Source organism: Pteronotus mesoamericanus, unplaced genomic scaffold (genome assembly GCF_021234165.1).
Source record: "Pteronotus mesoamericanus isolate MK-2021 breed Mesoamerican mustached bat unplaced genomic scaffold, CSHL_Meso_final contig_20, whole genome shotgun sequence".
NCBI lineage: Eukaryota > Metazoa > Chordata > Mammalia > Chiroptera > Mormoopidae > Pteronotus > Pteronotus mesoamericanus.
In genome coordinates this window covers 32,168,087-32,184,325 of record NW_026555085.1, presented here as the reverse complement: position 1 = coordinate 32,184,325, position 16,239 = coordinate 32,168,087, and the positions used below count along the sequence as shown (strand labels likewise).

At 37.0% G+C, this 16,239-nt stretch overlaps 1 protein-coding gene and 1 non-coding gene across 2 annotated transcripts in view; one reads left to right on the top strand and one right to left on the bottom strand.

Annotated features, from left to right (window-relative positions):
* The window catches only part of LMBRD1 (LMBR1 domain containing 1), a 110,404-nt gene extending 107,929 nt beyond the window's left edge, over window positions 1–2,475 (top strand). The window contains exons 15-16 of the mRNA XM_054569552.1: window positions 1,753–1,844; window positions 1,983–2,475. Coding sequence (XP_054425527.1) covers window positions 1,753–1,844; window positions 1,983–2,099 — 209 coding nt within the window. The 3' untranslated portion in view covers window positions 2,100–2,475. The remainder of the gene's footprint in view (window positions 1–1,752; window positions 1,845–1,982) is intronic.
* A 2,340-nt stretch (window positions 2,476–4,815) lies between these two features.
* LOC129068055 (small nucleolar RNA U13) lies at window positions 4,816–4,918 on the bottom strand. Its single transcript, XR_008528869.1, has one exon. It is a non-coding gene; the product is annotated as a small nucleolar RNA U13 (small nucleolar RNA).
* Window positions 4,919–16,239: the final 11,321 nt, after the last annotated feature.

Below are 16,239 nucleotides of genomic sequence, written 5' to 3'. Positions count from 1 at the left end.
CAATAAAAGTAAATGATGAAATACAGTAGAAGGAGTTAGAATAGGTAAGATTTAGAGTACCTAAATATTTCCGTAATATCTAAAGCTTTACGTAATGGGTCCTGTATTTTGATAAAATATAACCTAAATGCTACTTTTCAGAAAACCATGTGATGGCCAAAAAAATAAAGTGTATCAGATCCTTTGTGTAATGAACTGGACTACGAAATTCCCAGCTCAATTTTTTTTTCATTTTTTTCATTTATTTTTTTAATATTCAAGTACATTTGTCTCCATTTTCCCGCCCCCACTTTCCCCTGCCCCACCGACCCCCACCTCCCACCCTCAATCCCTCCCCACTTTGGCTGTGTCCATGGGTCCTTTATACGTGTTCCTTGACTTAACCCTTCCCCTTCTTTCCCCCGTTACCCACCCCCCCCCCAGTTACTGTCGGTTTATTTTTTCTTTCAGTGTTGCTGGTTATGTTTTAAGAGAAAATAGTACTTATTTATTGAAGCTAAGAGCGCTCATAAAATTAGAAATCAACAGTGCCTTTTCTTAGCAATAGGACGTGATATTGGTCTCCTAATTGCATACAAAATTTTTTTGCCACTGTCTATTTTGGATAAAAATATGCGGAAATCATAATCTCTTTTGCAATTAATAGACTAAAAAGAAGTTGCTTTGTAAGATAAGGATTTTCTTCTTTTTTTTAAGGTTTTATTTATTTTTTAGAGGGGAAGGGAGGAAGAGGGAAACATCAATGATATGTGAGAGAAACATGGATCAGTTGCCTCTTGCATATCCCCAGTGGGGGACCTGGCAAATAACCCAGGCCTGTGCCCTGACCAGGAATCAAAGCAGTGACCTTTCAGTTCGCAGGCCAGTACTCAGCCCATTGACCCGTAACAGCCAGGGCAAAGATTTTCTTCTGTAATGAATAAAGGCACTCTAAAATTTGTGAGGTTGGAATCCTATATTAACTGCAGCATATATAATTTTGAACCAGTTACATTATATTGTACTACCAAGACCTTTATGAATGGTTTTAATAAACAAGCATTTTCTTAGACATCATTTACTAGATATGTGTCAAGATATATAGAGGACATTGTAACCTAATAGAAATAATGTATTCAGATAAAACCAGTATGGTATCTGCCACAAATACCAAATAACCAGTCTGCCACTTTCCCTTTAAGAGGTACATTTTTGTTTTTGGAAAGAGAAAAGTATATTATTTATTTTTAATTCAAGCTATAGTGCTACCCACAGTACAGTATATAATGATTTTTGTATTTTTTAGGGGAAAAAAAAACTCAAAGAACCTCTGAAGTTTGAACCGTCCTGAAAATTGGATGCTTAGAAAAGTGCAGCTTACTACTAACCACATCTGATTATTTTTTTCTTTTAATGTTCATTACGAAAACGTTATCTGTTTTGTTTTAGAATATGTCTGACACTCCTGGTTAAAATGCTGTTCTATTTTAAATAAATGAAACTAGCCAATATAATTTTTTATACATAAGAGCCAGAATTACATTGGTGGCATTCATTTTTAAAAATATACCATATTAGTTGTTAATTTAAACTATAATAGGTGATTGATTGAAAGAGGGGGATTTGGAGGCAGACCTAGGTTTCAGTCCCATCTCTAATACTTACTGACTGTTTGACCTTGGTTATTAGTTTTAATAACTTTTCAGACATAGTAGTAATAGTCCATTTCAAGAGAGAAATTATTTCACAATAGTTTTTTATTTGCTTTTATAGATCAGTGTACTGTTACCCGGACCTACCTATTCCTTCACAAGTTCTGGTTCTTTAGCGCTGCGTACTATTTTGGTAACTGGGCCTTTCTTGGGGTAAGTACAGGTATCCCAGGCATTATTTGACCCTTAGCAGCTTGTTTACATCAGAGTAATGCCATTGGATTTTAAATTCATTATTTTCTGAATGACTTTAGATTTGAGAAATAACATATAGTTCTTTTAAATTCACAGGTATTCTTGATTGGATTAATTGTGTCCTGTTGTAAAGGGAAGAAATCAGTGATTGAAGGAGTTGATGAAGATGATTCAGACATAAGTGATGATGAGCCTTCTGTCTATTCTGCCTGACAGCCTCTGCTCAGAGAGTCTGTAAACCTGACTGCAATATCTCATGCATTTTTAAAGTGTTAAACTACATTAGGATGAACTGGATAGCTTTCATCAAAAATGGGAGCATGGCTATTAAAAGAACTATATTTTTTATGTTTTCTGAAGTAACACTGTATTATAGATTAACATTTAAAATTGCTGTAATAATACTGTGTAAATATAAAACTACCAGCTTTGTGTGGGAATGCTTGTGGAATTCTTTTTCTCTAGTGTATCATAGTGTTAATTTGATTAAAAATCTCCCAGAATTAATATTCCCTTTTGTCACTTTTTAAAAACAATAAATCTCTTGTGTCTGTGCCTTTGGATCTCTGAGTAATGTGGAATTTTAAAATGTCCATATCTGATTGTTTAAAAATAATATTCACAATATAGCTGATAAATAAATGTTACTCTCATATGCATCTTGTTTTCTATTTTCCACATTAAAACGCTAGTGCCATTCAGATAGACATTATCTCCTCAGATACCACGTCTCTAAGTCTCCCAGGCAAAGTTAGGTAATTTACAGTATTCATAGGGCATCCCGTACAGTGTGTTGTGATTTATTGCTGTCTTTTCTGCCTCCTTCCATGCCTGCAAGCCCTAGCTACTTGGTTCTCTACGGCCATGACAGTCGAGGTGTGTAATATTGTTATTGTTTAGCTATTAACTAATTAGATATTACCACCTCTACAGTATATAAGGCATATACATTGTTATAGTAACTAACCTCAAAATTTGTATCCCAACGGAAATGGGAGTATTGTCAAGAATAATTAACCCTGAAAAAAAATCAATTTACTGATGAGTTTAAGATATAGCATCATATTTTTGCTTTAAAGATCTTTTTCATTCTAAAGATTTAGGATTTGCAAAAGGTATAAGGAAAGCTCTATATTATTGTTAAAGAATTTTGAATACATTCTAAGTAGGGACAAATCATCATACATGATAGCTGAGTTTGCTAACTTATGCAAATTAGAACTCATGAAAAGCACATATTATGATCCTTGAAATAAAATACCATTAAGTGTCTGAAAAAGACGTAGGAATTAACAACCATCTCCCACTTCATTCTTCTCTCCCTTAATGTTCATGGTGCGTTGCTCTATCCTGATCATTTGTCTCTCTAGGAATACCCGCACAGACTTCAGGTTTGGCTCCTTCAGTGTTATTCACCAAGATTACATTCCCTGCTGCTGTCATTTTACGTGGTCTTTCTGGCCAATCTCTTACACCCTTGGTTTCCATTTTACTTTTCCTTTTAACTAGAAATTCCTACTTCAGTTGCAACTTGTTGAAAATTGAGCTTTTAACTTTCCTAGGTATACCAAGCCTTTTCCTGTATTCAGGGTTGGTTGGTTGGTTTTTGTTTTTTTGACAAATAATACCAGCATGTACCACATTGCCTAAACCAAAAATCTAGATCTTATGTCCTGTGTATACCTCATTCAATCAAACCATGTTGATTTCTACCTCTTTAGCTGTCCTTCCATTTGTCCCCTCTTCTCGATTCTTACTGCCACTCATTGTGCTACAGACTGAGTTGTGTCCCCCCAGAATTCTCATGTGTAAGTCCTAACCCCTTGCACCTGAGAATATGACTGTACTTGGAGATAGGGCTCTTAAAAGGTAATTAAGGTAAAAGGAGGTCATTAGGTGGGGCCCTAATCCAATATGACTGGTGCCCGTCTATTGAGGTGAAGAGACATCAGAGATGTGTGAGCATGGAGGAAAAAAACATGGGAAGAGAAGGAGGCGTCTGCAAGTGAAGGAGAAAGCCCTCTGGAGGATCCAATCCTGCCGGCAACTTGATACTGGATGTCTAGCCTCCAGAACTGTAAGAAAACAAATTGTTGTTTAAGTCATCCAGTTTGTGGTATTTCATGACGGCATCTCTCAAAACATTGGTTCTTAAACTTCCTCCCTGGACTTTCTGCCAAGTGCCAACTCCTTTCACTCTTTCCTCAGTAATGAAAATACAAATCCAAGTATTTCATTCCTTTGCTATGCAAAGCCTTCATTAACTTTAGGATGAAACCTATAAGCCATCACATCATACATAAGTTCTTTCTGGTGTGTTTTTTACTTGATCATCCAGTTTTCTCATCATCCTCACACTGTTCATAGGAGCCAAACTAACAAATGTCTCACCGTTATCCAAGTTGCTCTAATTTCTTACATCCCCACTCTGTCAAACTGTTCCTTCTGCCTATTAGGTTCTCCCCTTCCTCTTGTCTCTGAAGAAAATCTTCATTTTTCTTATTTCAGCCTTAGCATTATCTCCGCAGATACCACGTCTCTAAGTCTCCCAGGCAAAGTTAGGTAATTTACAGTATTCATAGGGCATCCCGTACAGTGTGTTGTGATTTATTGCTGTCTTTTCTGCCTCCTTCCATGCCTGCAAGCCCTAGAACACATCTGTTTCTTCACCTTATCCCTGGTGCCTCGCTGGGCACTAGGTGAATTTGCTAGTTAGAAGCTTCAAGCCTGAATACATGGTTTAAGCCTATATAAACTGCAGTTGGGTGAAAGGGAATGTATATTTAGCCTATTTTAATATTTATTTTGCTCCCTAGAAATTTGGAAGTATTACCATATTTATCTTGAATGCTACAGGTACACTTCATAACTTCTAGGATTGTCAAACCAACCTCTTAGGCTTTTATTTTGCTATTTTTTTTTCTTTTCACATCAGACGGTAATATGCTGATATCATAACAAGGTTCATGGGAGGCAAATGTCACACAAGAACGTGAGCACCCAATCATCACACTTATGAACTACAAAAGGATCTATTTTGCTAATATTTTTTAAGTGTATTTTTTCTTCTTAGATTTAAACATTTGTTTCCTCCTATTTAGAAGTTTATTTTCATTCTAACCAACTTTTTTCCCCTCATGATCATATGGAATGGCTTTAACTTTTTATTTTCATGAAGCTGATTTAGGTGTTGTGACTTCCACTAATGAAGAACATTTCTTAGAAGTCCTATGAAAATGCCAAATTCAGAGATCATTCAGAGTGATGGCTTTCTGAGAAAGGTCAAGGCCCTCGTGTTCCATGCAGAAACAGTGATTAATTTACTTAGTTGTGCAGTAAGGTAGTGGCAAAATGACGACCCTGGAACTGACTTCTGTCGTAGTGCCACTATACCAAGGGAAATGAAAATGCATATTGTATTAAAAAAAAAAAATGCAAAGCAGGAGCTCCAGGGAAACAAGCAATACAAGAAAACAATGTCTTTAAGGTGTACTATTGAGTTCTTCAGTGAATGGTGTGTACATAGTTATATGCTATCTTAGAATTAATCCATAGAGCACAGTAGACATTGACAATGTCAGTATCAACCTTGACAATGTAAAATTCGGGATACATATCAGATGATTGAAGGAGTGGGTGAAAGAAGACAAGGGAGACGGTATTAATATCCTCAGTGCATGTGACAGGTGATGGGAAGTCAGAGAGAAATCAAGAAGAAAGGTATGAGCATATTAAAGTTATGACAGTAGTCCCGACTGGATGGTATGATTGGTTGGCATGCCATCCGCTACTGCGAAAGGTTGCAGGTTGGATTCCCAGTCAGGGCACATTCCTAGGTTATGGGTTCAGTCCTTGTCAGGGTGCGTGTGGGAGGCGTGTGTTTCTATCTCACATAGATGTTTCTCTTTAAAATCAAAAACATCCTTGGGTGAAGATTAAAAAAACAATAAAGTTATGAGGGTAAAGCTAGCACAGCTTCAGAATAGTAATGTAAATGTCAGGAGGTGGGGAGAAAAGGGGAACAAGAGGAACTGTCAAGCAAGCAAAATTATTACAGGAAATCAGTAGATATTGAAAATGGATGAACATAGTAATAAATTAAAATCTAACAAAGACATTAAAGATAAAAAGATCAGGTCATTTAAAGGAGAACTTTTATCAGAAGATAAAATAGTCATTGCAATTATACGTAAATACGTCTGAATTTCCTGGCAGCCGGGACAAAAAGACTATGATGGATGATAAAGTTTTTACATGTTCTAAAAGAAAGCACTCAAGTTTGCTTAGAGATAGTTTTTTTTCTAACACTGAAATTTAGAAGGAAGTTAACATTGTAAATTCTTACAAAAAGAATGTTAACAAGGAACAAATGTCTGCTAAAATTTAAATAGGAAGGCATATTCATGGAGACAGAATTTGGGATCTCCAGGGGAAATCTGGCTGGCTTTCTAGGAGCCTCAAAATGAATTGACTTTTCTAATTCCACTTAGCAAACATCCAAGCTCCTACATCTTCCAGGCATTAGATAGCAGCTACTGATTTTGTAGGATTGAAAAGTTCCACCAAACTTGATAACATCTGATCTTCATCAGTTCCAGTTCTACTTTCTGCTATGTTTATCTGAAACTTTTTAAAGACCTCTGGTTTGTATGTGTAAATATTTATATACATGCCCAAAATCTTAAATGATACTAGAAGACAAGTCTGCTCAGTAAAAGAAAAAGGGAATTTAAGTTTATTCCTGATGTGTACAATAATTCAAATGTTGACAGAACTTTTGGTCTGAAAAGCCTTCTCTTAGGGAAAGACTTATTGATCCATTAACTTGAACCAATATTTAAGTACATAATATGTATCAGAGACTGCTATAAACTGGAGACACAGAAATGAAAAAACAAGATGGTGCCTATTATCAGAAAGTGCTTAGAAACCACGGAGCAAATAAATTCAAAAATAATAAATTATAATGTAACAAACGCTATGAAGAGGTATTACAAAAGAATGCAGTGGAGCTAGAGTGATACGTTATTAAGCTTAGGGAAGGAGTAGGACTTGAAATAAGCAAATGTTAGCCCTGTTACAGGCAATAGATTGTGCAAGTATAAAGAAACAGGCTTCTCTTTCATGAGTGGCCTCAGAGCAACGAAGAAATGGTGGGGACGGTCCTGAGGAGGCTGCAGGAGTGGGAGCAGGGCTGCCCAGAGGGGCAGGAGGGCTGGGCCTGCCTCAGCCGTGCAAGCATGGTACTGGGCGACCGGGTCCCCCCAGTATTACACTCAACCCTGGGAAAAAGAAGGAAACCCCAAATTGACTTAAACTTTTAGCTCTCAAGTAGAACGAGCCATAGAAATTAAATTGTTATAGAAATAAGTTCTATTTCTTGAGTTCACAAAATGATATTTTCACCTGCCAAAGCTAACTACACTTAGTTACAACACCAGTAAACGTTTAGATTTGACTGCCATCTAATTGTTTTGTAAATTTGTCACTCCATTAGTGGAATGGAGAAAACAATCTCCTGTTTAAGTGGTGTAAGTAAACCTTACTTTGTACCTGCCATTTCAGTGTTTATTTCAAGGGTTGACAAACTTGTTCTGCAAAGGGCCAGATAGGAAATATTTCAGGCTTTGCAGGACTACATAAAAAACTGTCATGCATTCTTTCTTAAATTTCTTTTTACAACCCTTAAACAATTAAAAGACATACTCTGTTTGGATTTGGCCTGTAGTTTGTGAACCCCTGAATTACTCTAGTAATCATTTTGCTTAGTAGTTTTGCTAAACAAAGCTTAGCTAATAGAAAAATATGAAATTACAGAAGGGAGACTTTTAACTGATAGGAAAAACACTTTTCAAATGTTTTTTAGCATGTTTTATAGTTTTTTAATGATTAAACTTGTTTTATTTTGAGTTTAAAAGTGATACAAACTTGTAAAGGAATTCAATCAGTTCAGAAATTGTGACTGACCAAGGGAGATAATAAATAGAATATGCAGTGATCTCTGACTTTATTCGACCAGAGATTTGTCCCTTATCTTCCCATATGGCATACGGTCGAAGAAATGATGGACAAAATGATTATCTAAAGGTTACTTCCTCTTACAATATTTGTACCCTTTTCTCTCTTTTGGTCAAAGAGAATTATAAATATGACTCCAGGGTTGAAAATTGTGGGTACTATTGATTTTTCTCTCTGTGTCATAGTTGCCTCATTTGTAAAATTGTGATAATAATACTATCCCCTTCATGGGATTATTGGAGGCACTAAATAATTATAAAGTACTTAGCATAGTGCCTCTTAGGTGGTAAACTCTAAATATTTATTTGTCATTATTGTTATTTCTAAGATACTTTCCTTCACTTCATAGTGCTCTTTAATCATCGGAGCTCCAAACACTTTATATTCAAGAAATATTCCTGTACTTCAACGTCTAGTTTAAGTACCTAATAGATTCAAAACAAGCATTTAATTGTATTATGAGAGCTGAGAGTTAAGAAACCCTAGAGAGTAAATATTTTTGAGACTTAAAAAAAGACTTTTATAAATCATTGCTATTAATGTCTCCATTTTTTTTCTGTTTAGAGATCTTATTTTCTTCCAACTGTATTTCAAAACTCCAAATAATGAAATACAAGGGTAAAATCCCAATTATTTCAAGCATAGAAGTGGGAGCTGTAGTTAGAACACTAATTACGGAGCACAAGCCACTGTGTTCCTCCTCCTTCACGTTGCTCACTTGCTGGGTCGCTTTGAAAAGACTACAGTATAATCTTTGTCTTTTAGGTTTCTGTTTTTCTGTTCACTTAAATATACACAGTGAAGAATTCCTCTTCAGCTTCTCATGGGAATGTTGTGAATTCAAAAAATAGCATTTGTAAAACATTTTCTTCTTTAGGAATGAATAAAAACGTGTACCATCATTGTAGAGTACAAAAACAAGGTAAAATTAAATGAAACATTTGCTGCCACTTTAGAGGCTGGAAGTTGCAGTTTATTACATAAGCTTCTGTTTCCTTACGCTCGCACTTCCAACAAGCTTCTGTCAACCATGTGGTAAAAGTAGAAAGAGAAGGCAGACTTTGGTCAAAAACCAATCTGAGTTGTTTAGTAGGTATGTGAATTTAGGCTAGTTATTTTACTTCTATAGGCCTATTTCTTCTCTCTACAATGGGTGCACATTACCTATCCTGCTGAGTTATCAAAAGGACTTAACACCTAGGACATAGCAGACACTTAGCCAGTGTTACCAAGGACAACTATGCATACCTGCAGCATTAGGAAGGCACAGGGGTTTAGACCTAAAACGAATTTGAATGCTTTGGGGATAGACATTATATTTTCCAGTTGGCCACACTTCCAACCCAGAGCACCACACATTTGCAGATACATGCTACAAGAAGGCTTCTGAGTTTGGCCTTGGGCCCTGGGTTCTGTCCTTTGAGTTCAAGTGGATTTCTTTCCCTATTCATTTAGTAAGATTCCCTGTGGGCTGCCTGTGAACAGTACCAGAGAGCTACATAGATGTATAAAGCATAGTCTCTGTCCAGAGAGCTTTTTCATTCAATCATAATTTTTTTCTGAAAGTTGGAATTAAAGTTCCACAGGATATTATGACTAGGGCAAATAAGTATGGCAAAATTAAAAGCATGCGAATACCACTGTATATTGAATTAATTCTCTGTGTTACCTTTAACCTTTTCGGCCTTAACCCTTTTGGTCTTAATCCTTTCCTGTTTCTCCTAGAGCCTTCAAAACTGAAGCTCTATTTTTGTTTGATCTATGCTACTTCGGGTGTCAGTTTTCAGTGGAAGAAATACAGCTTCACACTATCAAAGATTAACGACCCCTGCGAGCTTGTCTCAACCTGGTAGCTGTCTGTTATCTCAACCTCTCCCTATTTAGTTGTTGAAGTAATTTCCTCAGAGGATTTTGTGCTTCTCTCTTTCAAACCTATTTTTCTCTTCCTTTTGGTTTGACAGAAAAAGAAGAACTTTCAGCTATGAGGGTTTCACATTTCCCAGCATGACTACTGTTCTACTCAGTAAAAATGATTTCTCACTGTTTCTAAATCACAGTCTACTCTGTCTCTCCTGAATTTTTTCATAGCCATTACAAATGTTTGCCTTGTCGCAGGTTGTTCATATTTAAAAGAGCCATAGTTTCTCCAATATATTAAAACAGTATTGAAAAATGCATCTAAACAGCTCAATACATTCTAAACTTTGTTATGAATTTGTCCCCCTGCCATAATTTTTTTTAATGAAGTAATCAAAAACCAAACAAAAACCTGCGTTTGCTCTTACTACAAAAAAAAAAAGAAAAAAAAGATTACAGTATCTTCAAAGGTTCACTGTTCTGACTGTCCTTTTGAAATAGAGATAGAAATATAAGATTAAGCATGTTTATAATCATTAAAGAGAAATAATTAGAACCTATAGAAATTTTCTGGAGACCCCATTAAAGGGATGGGGGATGGGGAGCGGGGCGGGGCTCCTGGGACGTGCCCTGCCTCTACCCTGAGGAGCCCCGCCAGAGGGCTTTTCCGGTTCTGCATAGTCATTTACAAACTGTTCCAGGGACTTGGCTAATTTTTAATAAGGAAAACAAGTACCTGTACCTTGTTATTCTCCTCAGGCCTGGTTTTTGCTGAGCCCTCCATATCAGTTTCCATCTTTCTCACTTCCCACTCATTTTCAGCATCTTATCCCCACCAGTTGTTAGCTGCTGTTCAACCGCGCTTGATCCTCCTCTGCACTTTGGCTTTGCTGGATCAGCGCCCAGAGAAGTCCACCAACCTGCAAGCGTGGATTCCGGAGGCTGGCAGACCCTGGGCTCCATTCTGCTCAGTTGCTTATTAACACTGTGATTTGGGCAGCTTGCTGTGAGAATTAGCAGTAGTATGTGTAAGTACCTAGTATGACACCTGGCTTTTAGTAGGCATTCGATAAAAAGTAGTTGCTATTATTTTACACACTGGTGTTTCTGCAAACAACTAAATCTACCCAACCATCTCTCTGCCTTAGTAGTTGGAATAATGGCTTGCTAATTGATTTCATCCATCCATGTTCCTCTACCCTCTGGCTAAAAACCATGACTGTAGGAATATTTCAGCATTTAGGCACAGCAGATGTTTTCTGTGAAAAGAAACTTTCCAATTGTTTCAAGAGTTATATAATTTTGAAGTGTGTAGGGACCTTACTTAGGCAGTCTCTTGTTCAACCTTCAATTAACAGATACTGAGGAGGCAATCAAGCTGTGGCTATGTTAACATTTCAAGATAAATCTTTCTTTGCATTTACAGCAGCATTGCCTGAGAGTGGCAATTATTACAAGGAGTCATGGTGACTTACCAAATGCAAAGCTCTTTCAATCAGAAACATGTTGTGAAATTTTACCGTGTGCCAGACTCCAGGCGGTGATGAGATTACAAAGACAAATACTACCCGCAAGACAGAGTTCTTTCACTCCTTCGAGAAAGTCACATTTTATAAATGGGCTTACTCAGGAGTTCTCAGGAAAGCAGATATCATCTGACTCAAAATGACAAGTGTGTGAGGCCAATAATATCAACAGTCCCAGTGGCCAAGGCTCCTGTCCGTTTTTGGTTGATGGTTATAGATGTTGTTTCCAAACTTTTTCAGCATCTTCTTCATAAATAATTTATGAGCTATGCTCCAAGAAAGTTTTTTTTATCAGATAGTGAGCCACGCGATCTGTAATAGTGTTTTGCAGTGATCAATAGGCATTCTAGAACCCACCTCGTGGAGAACATGTATGTACCTCTGTTTAAACTCATGACTGCACCCAACACATTAGTAATTGGTACTTTGGGTTCATTTCATTCCATTTTACTTTTCTGGCCAGAATACCAACTGTGGTTGTTTATTCCACCTCACTGGTAATCAAGCATGAAAGAAGTTGGGATTTTTGCAAATAAAGTTTAGGATCCCTTTATATACAAAAAGCTCTAAGTAAACACTGAAAAAAGTAAAGGATTAGGAAATATGTATTTTTAGGATTAGGAAATATTAATGCTGGGCTTTGATTTATGGTGTTAGGATTTTAAAAATAAATATTTACAAAGGGTAAAAAGATTCTTTCACACCAGAGAGAAGCATGCCACTTGGTTCATTTACTGGCAGGAACTGGAGTCACACGGTGACCTCAATGTGCCTCTTTTTCCCATGTTCCTCAGGTCCTAAGGTTTTGTGATTGGGGTTCAGTGTAGCTTATGCTTTATTATAAACGGTGCTAAAAATATTAGTCAAATCTACTTTTCAAAAACACACCTTTTACCTAAGTGTTCAGTCTTGTATTTCATTTTTCTTAAGATTTGGAATCAGTATTTTTATATGGAAAGCATTTTCAGTTAAAAGTGAAAATAATTAGTGGGGGAAATACACTTTAGTTCTCAGGAACTCACTATAGGTACAACATAGTTTGTAAGGTTTTTTTAAGCTGTTTAGGGAGATACTTCTGGTCTACACACCAGCATCAGATTTACGCTTTTGACTTAAGAAGTAATAGAATCTTGCCAACTTGGATAAGGGTCTTTCGTGTCAAATTTCTTGCAATGTGTCTTCACTTTTGAAAAATGTAAAGATTGGTTGGTATGGTGAAATTTGTTATTTTCATGATGAAATTCATTTCTATGATTTGCCTCACTTTAAGTATCTTTACATTTTTACTTCTTACATATAGATTTTGTGAAGTTTTTATTATTAAAAACTGAGTTACATTTATAAGGAGGAAGAAGCAGCCTTTGTGATACTTTTTTGGTGCTCTGAGTGATCTAGCTTTGTGTTTCTCCAAGTTCAGTTCCCAGACCAGAAGCATCAGCATCACAAGAAAAACAATGGCAGAAGGAAACTCTAAAGAAGACGATTTATCCAGGTGGACCCTGAAAAGATTCTCACACTTCTCAAGGTTCAGAGCAGTCTTTCCCCTGTTTCTTCTGTTTCCTCCAGCTCTCTGTTTTTGCTCTGTATTTTGGGCTATTATTTTATATTCCAGAGGGGTATACCTGTTCTCAGCTGTGACAATTTTTCATTTTTAGTTTGTCTATTGAAAATTTTAACTATTTATTATACAGGTGTTACATAATATAATTTTAGTCAACTTATTATATATTAAAGTTTAAATGATGCAATCATATATTAAAATCTTTTAAAGGTGCTTGCTTCAGCAGCACATATACTAAAATCATTTAATTAAAATATATATACATAGTTTTTCCAAAAATCTACTTTCATGCTTCAATATCATCTAAGATTTATTTTTAATTCTTTTGTGTCTTCTCTTCTTCCTGAAAGGAAAAGCTTTGTTCTCTATGATGTGTTTGGCCTTTCTTTTGAGGGTTAGGTGGTCCTGTTAAATATTGTGCTTTACTTCCTCACTCATGGTATGTTCCTTCAATATCCAGGTTGTTCGGACCCTCCATCACTGCCAGCAGTGAATGGCTGTTCTTGTGGGTTAGTGGTGAAGGAACTGACCTATTTTTGCCAGTTCTGGGAGAGAAGGATTCTCTGCCAATGGGGACAGGAAAAGAGGCTGTGAAGGCCACCAGGCAGTTTCTGCCCTCAGTTCCCCTCAACAAATGCTGTTAAGATGTAGCAAGCCCTCACAAGGCCAAAAGCAGCAAGCAAGCAAATTCAGCCCGATACTGCATCCTGTGCCCCACCAAGAACCACAGAAACAATAACGTGCCTGAGTCCTGGAAAGGACAAGGCCTCCACGCCGCCGTGGTCCCTCAGCTGTCTTAGGCATCAAGGGTAACCATTCTTGTAGCTGCCTTTTCTACTGGGGATCATGCCCCTCAGATGTGCTTGCATCCCTCTTCCAATTTGACAGTCCTTGTTCGAGTCCACCAGAGAAGAAATGGAAGGAAAATATGGCCAACTAACCAGAAGGGCCACATAAAATGATTTGACTAATTGTAATAGCTCTTTTGGCAGATTATTTTCTATTTCCTATTATGCAAAAGTAAAATCTGTATGTAATAATATTTTTGTTTCTTTTTGTGAACAAGGTCTGAGTCATTCATTTTATTTCTTCTCCAAAACAACTATGGCTATTGGTCCTATATAATTTAACTTGAACCCAAGGTTTGAATCCAACTTAAATAGGTTATTACATTAAGAAGAAAATGGAGACTTTGCATTGCATTACTATGTAGGGATCAGATTTAGGCCTAAGAATAAGAAAAGTTTAATATACATTGTAGGAGATTTAGATCCAATTCAGAATTCCATAAATAAAATCTAAGATAGCTCACTGATAAGTAAGAAATACTTACCACTAAGAGTCTCCCCCTTCTGCTAATCGATTGGGTGGTTTATTATAGAAATAATAGTTCCTTCTTTTATTTCATTTTTTATAGGATTTTAAAATAGATATGTGACCCTATGAAGTACTGATGCATTGCATAACCGCTCATGTGAAGTGTTCCATCTTGGGGTTGCACATTGTAGCAGCCCCGCCCTTATATAACTTTATATAAATGCAAATGTTTTTTCAAACACACACATCACAATCAGTGAATTCTCTCTTAGAGTCTCTCTCTCTGGGTCTTTCTATCAGCTGGATTTTCTCTCCCCCTTCATCTCTTTTCTGTACCTTTCCCTGCCTCTCTAAACAATGGACCACATAATAACCTACCATGTTAAAAATCTGGTAAGCTCCTATGTTTCTCCATACTTACATAATCATATGTTTATACCACATTTAAATAATTACATATAATCTATAGGATCTCTTTTAACCTGTGTTTTACAGGAAATATTATACATCTACTTCTGTGTCTTGCTTTTGTAATTTCCTTATTTATTTTTTAATTATACTTTATTGACTATAATATTACAGTTGTCCCAGGTTTTCCCCCTCCACACAGCACTCCACACCCCCTCAGGCAGTGCCCCCACCACTCATGTCCATGGGTCGTGTGTATACGTTCCTTGGCTGCTCCATTTCCTATGCTGTACTTTACATCATCCCCATGGCCATTCTGTAACTACCTGTTTGCACTTCTATATTCCCTCATCTCTTCACCCTTTCCCCACCTCCCATCTGGCAACAGTCAAAATGCTCTCCATTTTCATGATTCTGTCTTTGTCCTTCTTGTTTGCTTAGTTTGGCATTTAGATTCAATTATTTGTTTTTTATTTGTTTAAAGTATATTTTATTGATTATGCTATTGCAGCTCTCCCATATTTTTCTACTCTTTATTTCCCTCTGCCCTGCACCCCGCTGCAACCAGCATTCCCTGTGGATCTCTCCAATGAACACTCCTTTAAGGCTGGGAGTTTCTCTTATCACTGCAACCCCCACAAGTTTTTACAGCCAGAGCTTTTGAAGCTTTCTTTTCCCACGCTGGAATGCTGGGTTGCATGGCCTGTCTCGCTCCCCTGTTGTTCCTCCCAGTTTATCTGCACTCAAACGGGGGACTGACAGCCACAGTCTTGCCCACCCAGTCCTCCAGCCGCCACCTTGCTGTGCATCCTCTCCACACTGGCTGCCTGTCTCTGCCCCTCCCACAGGTCTGGATAAATGTTCCTTCTTTAACTCCTTGGTTGTCGGACTTCCTGGCAGTTCTGGTTGTTTTTTGTTTTTAAATTTGTTGTTGCCCTCCTTCTGATTGTGCAAAGAGGCGAAGTGTATATACCTATGCCTCCATCCTGGCCAGAAGTCCTCTCAGTTGTTGATAGATGTGTATTTATTGCTATTTTATTGTTCATAGTTTTGATCATCTTTTTCTTAAATAAGTCCCTTTAACATTTCATATAATAGTGGTTTGGTGATGATGAACTCCTTTAGTTTTTTTTATTGTCTGGAAAGCTCTTTATCTGTCCTGAGATTCTAAGTGATCTATTTTCTGGGTAGAGCAATCTTGGCTGTAGGTACCTGCTTTTCATGACTTTAAATATGTCTTGCCAATACCTTCTAGCCCGTAAAATTTCTTTTGAGAAATTAACTGATAGTCTTATGGGAACTTGCTATAGGTAACTAACTTCTTTTCTCTTGCTACTTTTAAGATTCTCTCTTTATCTTTAATCTTTGGCGTTTTAATTATGATGTGCCTTGGGGTGGGCCTCTTTGCAGTCATCTTGTTTGGGACTCTCTTTGCTTTCTGGACATTCATGTCTATTTCCTTCACCAAATTAGGGAAGTTTTCTTTCATTATTTTTTCAAATATATTTCCAATTTCCTGCTCTTTCTTTGCTCCCTCTGGCACCCTGGTGATGCAAATGTTGGACCTATTTAAGTTGTCCCAGAGGCTGCTTATAGTATCCACATTTTTTTAAATTCTGTTTTCTTCTTGTTCTGATTGATTGTTTTTTGCTTCCTTATGTTCCAA